The sequence below is a fragment of the Leptonychotes weddellii genome, unplaced genomic scaffold, assembly GCF_054177405.1.
Source record: "Leptonychotes weddellii isolate Sample4059 unplaced genomic scaffold, ASM5417740v2 HiC_scaffold_7135, whole genome shotgun sequence".
In the NCBI taxonomy this organism is placed as follows: Eukaryota; Metazoa; Chordata; class Mammalia; order Carnivora; family Phocidae; genus Leptonychotes; species Leptonychotes weddellii.
The window spans coordinates 1-9656 of record NW_028040980.1 but is presented as its reverse complement, the minus strand read 5'-3'; the positions used below and the strand labels follow the sequence as shown (position 1 = coordinate 9656).

General features: G+C 35.6%; 1 protein-coding gene and 1 long non-coding RNA gene across 2 annotated transcripts; both read left to right on the top strand.

Moving 5' to 3' along the window:
- Window positions 1-4068: 4068 nt before the first annotated feature.
- On the top strand, window positions 4069-5328 carry CD24 (CD24 molecule; the record flags this gene model as incomplete). The annotated part of the gene is made up of 1 exon (XM_081811338.1): window positions 4069-5328. A coding segment is annotated over one exon (246 nt), but the record flags the coding sequence as incomplete, so codon positions are not given.
- An 824-nt stretch (window positions 5329-6152) lies between these two features.
- Window positions 6153-8221, top strand: LOC145719788 (uncharacterized). The gene is made up of 2 exons (XR_014142608.1): window positions 6153-7542; window positions 8146-8221. It is a non-coding gene; the product is annotated as an uncharacterized LOC145719788 (long non-coding RNA).
- The last annotated feature ends 1435 nt before the right edge of the window (window positions 8222-9656 follow it).

The window sequence follows — 9656 nt, the reverse complement described above, 5'->3', positions numbered from 1 at the left end:
TCATTACCACACAGTCCGTAAGCGTTCCCCATTGCTCAAAATGGCTCCTCAAACTCTCATCGGTTGTTTCAAAGCTCAAACCTCCGATGAAGAGCTTCCGCAGCTGTTCAGGCTCTTTGGGAGACTCTGACTTAGACATGACGGCGGTGGGAGGGGAGACTTTAACGATGCTTACTCGGTGGCGTCCACGGGCAGAAAGCAGAAACAAAGCATTTTTTAATGAAAAGATTGGGTAGGTACAGAAAAATAAGAGTGAATAAAACACTCTTAACGATAGTAGAGTTTTTTGTTTAAGTAGAACAATAAGATCAGTGATTCAGTTGTTACATAATACAAATACAAGATTGATGTAAAATAGACTCTTAGCTATTATTTTAACACTATGACAGTGGATTGGGTGTTACTATGTCTCTAATATAAAGTAAATTAGTAGTTTAGTTTTTCCCCATATAAAGTAAGTTTAAATAATTTTGAATTTATCTATTCAACATCTGGAAAAGTAAAAGTAGGAGTATATTTTATACAATTTCTAGAGTACACATTTCCATATATTTAAAAAGAAATATTTTCCTGTCACCATTTAAACTTTATTAGAATAATTTATAAGATTTTAAAAATAAGTACTTTAAACCCATTTTTAGATACTTTTTTTTTTTTTTTTTAAAGATGTTATTTATTTATTTGACAGAGACCCTGCGAGAGAGGGAACACAAGCAGGGGGAGTGGGAGAGGGAGAAGCAGGCTTCCAGCAGAGCAGGGAGCCCCATGCGGAGCTCGATCCCGGGACCCTGGGATCATGACCTGAGCTGAAGGCAGACGCTTAACAACTGAGCCACCCAGGCGTCCCCCATTTTTAGATACTTTTTAAAGTATACTCCATTTTTTTATTAGATAATGCATACATTATATATTTTGGATAGGTGAATTTTGCTACCAAATGATTAGCCATCATAAACTCAGTTTGACTAACTTGGGTAAATTAAAATCGAAACACTTCATTCATTTAATATTGGACTTAAATAGAGTCTCTATTCGTAGGAGCAATGATTGCTAACATTTAAAAGATGCTGTGTGTGCTAGGTTGTTAGTACCTTACATATACCCTCATTTTATCTTCACAAATAACCCTGTCAGATTGATACTCTATCTAATTTCCCAAATTTTATTTATGAGGGCAAGACAACAGAGGTTAAATTATCTGACTAAGGTCACACAGTATGTTTCAAAGTCAGAATCCAAAGCCAGGTGGCTTGGCTTCAGAACCCATCTTAGACCATTCCCCTTTTAGAGCCATCCTTCCTGTTTGGTGCTTCCTTCCTTCTCCTTCTGCCTTAGTGACTTTGGCCCCAAATCAACATCTGGTATTAGCTATCCTTTGGGAGGTGTCTGGCATTGGTATAAATTTTTTTATGTTTTAGAGATTGGTAGAAATGAGCAAGTCCTTAGAAATTGGTAGTTAAATTAACTGGTTCCCTCTGGACTTCTAGTCTTCTTGTTAGCAGAAAATTCTGTATTATTTATTGTTCATCCAAAGCTGTTTGTACTGTTCATTAGTTATAGTAGAACTTCCCTATTTGTTCATCTTTTCCCTTTACACTCAGATTCTCTTGTACTGCCTAGTGTTCTGCAACAAAAACGTCACTATAAACATAATTATTGGTCTATTTGTTGGATTTCTTTTGTTCTTGAAATACCTTGTTTTTGAAATATGCTTAATCCTCTAATGTGAGAAAACTGACATAAGCTTCTTAAAATTTATGTTTAGAGAATTGATTGATGTTTCATTGCTATCAACTGCAAAATTTCATTTTTATTAGTACATGCTGCCTTAGACACACAGTTAAGCTGTGCATCATCTTCCATTTGATGTCAAATGATACCAAAAGTTACCTAGTAAGCAATCAGTGGTTATAGTACAAAAATAATCAAAGGTTTAGTCAATAACTCATGAAGTTTGATTTACTCGTATTGATAAACTAATTAAACAGATCTGCCTGTGTTCTTCCAGCCTACTGGGGCTCTGCTATGATTAGCTTTACAGCAAGGAGTGTTGTAACATTGAATGAAGGTAACTGATCAGAGAATGGTGTAGTCACGGAGCTTTAAGTACTCCCATTTCTGGTCACAGAATGGTTTCAGGGAAACTAGGCTTTCTCTGCACACCTGCAGCCAGTCAGTGCATAGGCCTCTTGTGGTCAATATTGATTGATTCTTATAACAGAACTAGAACAAATTTGGTGTTTTGCAACCTTCTGTGATTTAATATTGTTATGCTTTTTGCTATAACAGTCACAAAAATCCTTCTCCAATAGTGAGTAATTACAGCAATGCCTGCTAGCTCAGCTGTGGTTCTGAATGTTTCAGTGTTGCCAATATAAACCCCTGGATATATTCTGGAGTTCATAATTCAGCTTTAAAAGTTAGCTGTACAGTTACTTGATAAATAAAGGTGTTGCTGAGAAATAAATCACAGGAGGATGAGGGGATGGGTGGACTCTAATCCATTTTCTTTCAAAACTTTCCAGAGAACTGTAGACTGGATCTCAATATAATTAGTAAGAAGAAAAAATACTTTAAATGATTAATTTTTTTTTTAGCCCACAAGTTAAAGACTTTGGAGGCAATCTTTGTAATACCTATCATCTCTTCATAATATGTTGGTGTTTTTCTAGGCATCTACTTGGTGAATTATAACCATTGTGGTAAGTTAGATTCCTGATGTAGCAATCTAATGGGAAATGTCTCAGTAAATTTTTTCAGTATACCACTGGGCTGTGATGTTTCATTCAGCTAATTATTGAACTCTTACTATATACCAGGCATGTGATATAGGTCCTGAGAATATACAGATGAATAAGGAAAGGTTCCTGTATTTAAGTAACCTCTTGTTCATTCTAAGGTGGATTTCAGAAATATCTTATTTAAAAATGCATCTGTGTGTTGTTTTGATTTATTGAAAATGCTATAAATCAGTCAACTAGCAAGTGTTAATTGCTTTTTGGCACTGTTGTAATCTTAGGAACTTAAAAATCTGGTGGTGGAGAAAGCTATCAGTACCTCAGACAATTAGATACATGCTTCTTAAACTGTAATTAAAAACTTCATATTTCCATTTAAATATAATCTAAAACATTGGGTATAATTTGTATCATATGGTTGCCATCTTATATAGTAGTATCACATAATTTTGGAACCTACTTGTATTCTTGTGTAAGCTTGCTTGCTTCTAAGTGAACATTGAAAAGGGTTTGTGGACTTTCAGTGGCCTAAGTGGGTTGATATCATCTGTAGATAGGTGATCACTTGGGTGAGACTGCTGTTGATTGATTGGCACTCTGAGGTGAGTGTGTGTGTGTGTGTGTGTTTTGTTTTGTTTTGTTTTTTGGAGTTAGCTTGTTCCTGATAGACTGGTGTTTCAAAGTGAAGGACTGTCACAGATTGGTTGATTGGCAAAAGTTTGTTCATTTAGCTTGAGTTTTTGTTGACCTATTGGAGAGGTTTAAAACAGTTTTAGTGGCTCTATCTTATCAATGCTACAGAAATAGCTGTCTTTGTGGAAATGTACGAACTTAAAAATATTTTCAGTTTGAGATTTTGTTTTAATCATAAAGAAGTTTCAAATACTTTTATAATGAGAGAAAGTACTATTATTTTATAGTAGAGGACATTTGGAAAGATGAGATTCACCCCAAAGTAAAAATATCTTTATTTTATCTGAACAGAAAATTAATATTCATTGTAAAAAAATTAATAAAGATGTAAAGAGTGAAGGTCACTGGTTAATACTACCTCAGATATAGTCACTGTTAACATTTTACTATATAGATTTCTTAGGCTTAATTTTGAATCCTAGTTCTTCATTTAATACATGTGCTGTCTTGGTCAAGTTATTGAACCTCTCTGTACTTCAGTGTTTCTTCATGTGTAAAATAGGAGTAATAGTACCTGTTCATTGAATTGTGAATTGAAAATGAATTAATTTACCCACCTTGCCTGCGCCTGCCCCAAGCCAGCGGTTCTCCAATCCCCCACATCCAGTGAGACGCGCCGCGTACCGACGCTGACTGAGCGGACACGGGCAGAGCGATGGTAGCCAGGCTCGGACTGGGGCTGCTGCTTCTGGCGCTGCTCCTACCCACGCAGATTTATTCAAATCAAACAGCTGCTGTAACACTTTCAAGTAACTCCTCCTCCCAGAGTACCTCGACTGCCCCAAATCCAGCTAATGCCACCACCACACCAACTGGCAGTGCTCTGCAGTCAGTAGCCAGTCTCTTCGTGATCTCCTTCTCCCTTCTACATCTCTACTGTTAAAAGACTCAGGCCAAGAAACATCTATACTTCCCCATCTTCTAAACCCAATCCCAATGGCGTCTAGACATCCAGTGTGACAAGGAAAAAACAGGTCTTCATTGAATTTGCTAATTCCACACCTTATTTTATTGACAGAAAATGTTGAGGATCCCAAATTTGATTGGTTTGAAGAACATGTGAAGGGTTTGACTAGGTGATGAATGTCTCTTAAATCTACTGGAGTTTCATGTACAAGATGAAGCGACAACATCCAAGATTAGTCAAGAGATAATTTCTTTAAATGTGGCTTAAAAGTATGGACATGTAAAATTCCACCTTGAAAATGAGGATAGATTTTATCTTACCTTGATATAAAAGATGGGATGTGAACAGATTCAGTTTTCATTTGGTTCATTAAATCTTTAAGGCCATAAAACAGTTAATACAAAAAGCTTCCATGATTCTATTTATATGTACATTAGAAGGAACTTCCAGGTGTTACTGTAAATCCTCAATGCATTGTTTCAGCAGTATTAACTTAATGCCTGTATACTCTAGATAAAAGTTTTATCTTGTTAAGCTATCACTGTTTCTTGGGAACTGAACTCTTTCCTCTGAGGCTTTGGATTTGACATTGCATTTGATTTTTTTATATAGTAATTGACATATGCCAGGGCAATGATGGATTGGAATCTACCCCCGATGGAAGCATAATGAGTAAATTTTGCTTATATACTGATCACTTATTCCTATTCAACAAGAGTGCCAGGTTCTTTTAGCTAAACTGATTCCAAAGAGTAGAAGAACATTGATCTCAGCTAATTTCAAAATGCTTTTTATTTCTGCATATGTTGCATACTTTTTATAATTAAAAAAATGATCTGTTTTGAAGGTAAAATTGACAAATCTTGAAATTAAAAAGGCAAAATATGTGCAGGAACCAAAATTGTAAATCAGGTATTTGGGAAGTGAAGACTGGAAGCTTACATTAAATTCAGAAAAACTTTTAAACTCTTTCTGTAAATACCTTTTTTTTTTTTTTTTTTTTAAAAAACTCTGAATCAAAATAGCCACATTTGGAACACTTTCTGTTAGTCAGTATTTTTAGATGGTTAGAACCTGGTCCTAAGCCTAAAGTGGGCTTGATTCTGGAAAGTAAATCTTTTTACAACTGCCTCGATGCACAGAAAGCTTTATGAAAATAGACACTCTGAAGTCTTTTGTTCGCATGGTCACACACTGATGCTTAGATGTTCCAGTATCTAATATGGCCACAGTAGTCTCGATAACCAAAGTCATTTTTTCCCATCTTTAGGAACCTACATCAGAACAACCACATCCAACAGATCTCAAGCAAAATGGAACGAACATTCCATTTTGTTTCATACCTGAATGCTGCACATCTATTTTGGATTATATATTGTGTTTGTGTATTTATGCTTTGATTCATAGTAACTTTTCATGTTATGGAATTGAACACAAACTGTAAATAAAAAGAAATGGCTGAAAGAGCAATTAAAAAAAATGAATTAATTTAAGTAAAACATTGAGAATAGCACCTGGCATATAGTTAGTACTGTGTCAAAGGAAATTGGAGGATGAGGGAAGGAAGACCATGGCAGTTATCTTTTAAAAAGTTCAGATTGGTTAGTAGGACATAAAACATGGCCTGGTGTAGCACTCTTTTTTTTTTTTAAGATTTTATTTATTTGAGAGAGAGCACAAGAGGGGGGAGCGGGAGAGGGAGAAGCAGACTCCCTGCTGAGCAGGGAGCCCGATGCGGGACTCGATCCCAGGACTCCAGGATCATGACCTGAGCCGAAGGCAGTCGCTTAACCAAGTGAGCCACCCAGGCGCTCTTTTTCCTTTCCAGCGTCAACTTCACCTATTTCCAACTACTTCCCCTCATTTCCTGTGCTCTTTGAACATTCCATAAACTTTTAGATCTGTACTCTGCTGATATATAAGAAATTAATCAGGCACTGGTATCTGAAGATACTTGAGAAGGAAGAAACAGGCTGTGAGCAGTGTCAGAAAGAAGCAGTTGATGAATTTCAACTCAATTTCTAATTTTTATGTAATTTTTCTGTTCATCATAATTCTGTTATAGACTTAGTGATTAACTTGCCATTTAAAACAGTTTTCGGAAGACACTTCCAGTCTTTTGGAATTTTTATTACATTAAATTGCTATTATTGTCATACCTTATTCTTACTGAGCTGAAAATATCATGTAATGTATATTGGAATGTGAATATTACCATACGGTCAGGATTGGGGCTCCAGTACCTTTTGATTGATGAAGAAACATTAGTTCAAATACTGTGTAGTTAGTGGACAGAACCCAAGATCTTTATACTATTTGTAGCCCTCATTTTGAAAATGTTTTTACAATTCAGCTAATATTTTAATATTCTTGTTTGAGTTTTGCTCAGGGGTTTTATTCCCTTCAAGAGAAAGTGTTACCAGACAGAACTGGTTATGAACTGAGGTTCATCTGCTCGCTGCTTGAAAATCAATAGACAGGTGATGGTGGGAAATGAAAGGTTGCTTTATTCAGGAAGCTGGCAGCCTGGGAAGGTGGTGGACTGATGTTCCAAAGACCATCTTCCCTGTCCAGGCAAAGCCAGAAAGTATTTTAAAGGGGAAGATGTGGGACGCTGGGGCTGGGGGTGGCTACCTGCAGGATAAGGTGGTGCCAGGCAAATAGTCATATGTTGGCATGGCCCTGAACATACTTGCTGGCATCAGCAGCAGCTGTGTTCCAATGTGGTCAGGACTTCTCTGGGGAAGTCTGGTCCTTTACTCCTTAAGGCTGGTGGTCTGCAGTTCTCAAGGAAAGTAGGTTAGTTCATCTACAGACCAAGGGACTTAGGTCAGCAAACAAGGGGTGCATTAGCTTGAAGCAGGTTAACCCTTAAGACCTGTTGGAGTGTACAGAACACCTTGATAGGATGTTGCTATTATAGATTTGATTATTAAAATGCTTATTTTACAAGCTTTTTTTGTTGCCATTCATTATCCTACAATATATTATCTTTATGTTACAATATAAGCTATTCAGTTATTCAGGAAAATTGAGAATGGATTTGGTATACAAAACATTGAATTTTTAATTTTAGCTAGGATTAAATGATTTTATTTTTTTTAACAGATCAAGAAGTTAGTATATGTTTACCTGGTCCGGTATGCTGAAGAACAGCAGGATCTGGCGCTCTTGTCCATAAGCACTTTCCAGCGAGCTCTGAAGGTAAATAATAGAGTGAGCCAGCAAATAGCTACAAGGTTGGTGCAAAGTTGAAGGTGTGTGATTTAAAGAACTGGAGCAATAATCTAAATGGCACAGTAGTGTTTTGAAAGAGTTGAAAAGCCTCTCATATTGCCTATTCAGTGTCCTTAGAAAATAATATCTATGACCAACTAGACCTTTCCCAGTGTGTTTCATTTTCTGTAGGTTCCTTTATATTTTATTTAATCATTATCATGCATCAAAGAACTCTTCATCATTATACCAACTGGTGGTTGAAAGTGTGTAATGAGGGGACATGACTTTTTAAAGATAAAATTTATAACTTGTAGCATTTTATCATTGTAAAACTCTAAAAACCCAACATGTTTAGTAATGAATGATCAGCTAGAATTAATAACCATTACTTTTCTTGTTCAAACATTATTCAGAGAAATAAACATTTATTTAACTGTTTTTCCTTACTCATTTCCATATACTAATTCTTTAAGTAGCCTTTTTTCTATTATTATATTGTACTCTGTGAGCACCAATTAACTGTGTCATAAAGATACTGTTGAAATGTTAAACTTGAAATTTTGATGAATATTTTTGCACTATTTTTAGGACCCAAATCAACTAATCCGTGCAAGTGCTTTGAGAGTTCTGTCAAGTATTAGAGTACCAATTATTGTACCTATTATGATGCTTGCTATTAAGGAGGCTTCTGCTGATTTATCACCATATGTTAGGAAGAATGCAGCCCATGCAATACAGAAATTATACAGGTAGGTGCTTTATTAATAATACCAATGACTGCTAATGGTATGTGGAATGTTACATCCCATGGAGGCTTATTTGATTAGCTCTTACAGTTGGTCTCTCCTTATACTAAGTAAACCCAGTGACAGTTTTTCTTCCCACAAACATTCTTTAGACATCTTTAACTTTATTTTGGCTATAGAGACCCTATGCTGGTTTTTACTTGTGAGCCTGTTAGGGCCTATGATAATTTTATAGATTTTATAACTTAAAAATGAATGGAATTTGAATTCTCATTTATATAGTATATCTCTCATGTACATATACATGTATATTATTAGAAAATTAAGACTTTTTTCTGTTTATTGTAGGGTAGAATCTTAGGTGTATTATCCTCTCGATTCACTTTGTTCTTTTTTTAAAATTTTTTAAAACATTTTTAATTTCTTTTTTAAATTTATTTTATTTATTATTTAAATTCAATTACTTAACATATAGTGTATTACTCGTTTCAGATGTAGAGGTCAGTGATTCATCAGTCTTACATAATACCCAGTGTTCATGATTACATCATGTGTCCTCCTTAATGTCCATCACCCAGGTACCCCATCCCTCCACCCACTCCCCTCCAGCAACCCTGAGTTTGTTTCCTATGATTAAGAGTCTCTCATGGTTTGTCTCCCTCTCTGGTTTCATCTTGTTTTATTTTTCCCTCTTTTCCCTGTGATCCTCTGTTTTGTTTCTTAAATACCACATATGAGTAAAATCATATGATAATTCTCTTTCTCTGATTGACTTACTTTGCTTAGCATAATACCCTGTAGTTCCATCCACGTCATTACAAATGGCAAGATTTCATTTTTTTGATGGCTGAGTGTAGTATTCCATTGTGTGTATGTGTGTGTGTGTGTGTATGTGTGTATCCCACATCTTCTTTATCCATTCATCTATCAGTGGACATCTGGGCTCTTTCCATAGTTTGGCTATTGTGGACATTGCTGCTATAAACATTGGGGTGCAGGTGCTCCTTTGGATCACTAGATTTGTATCTCTGTGTCTGTCAACTCACTTTGTTCTCCTTTCTTCCATCTTTGGCCCTGATGTTCCCTTCCTTGTCTGATTCTTTTATAGAGCTATTTTATTGAATTTTAAAATGCTGATTTTGAAATGCAGCACCATACTGTATTTATATGATATTTATTAAAATATCATACAATGCCTTGATCCTTGTGGAAAACATATTGCCTAAATAAAAGAGTTATTATCTATAGTAATTTGGTATTATTTTCTGTTAGCATTGATTCCGCAAGCTTTTATCAAGATCATTTTGTGTTTTGGTGTTGGGTTATATGTGTAAGATGTATGAAAATGGTAGA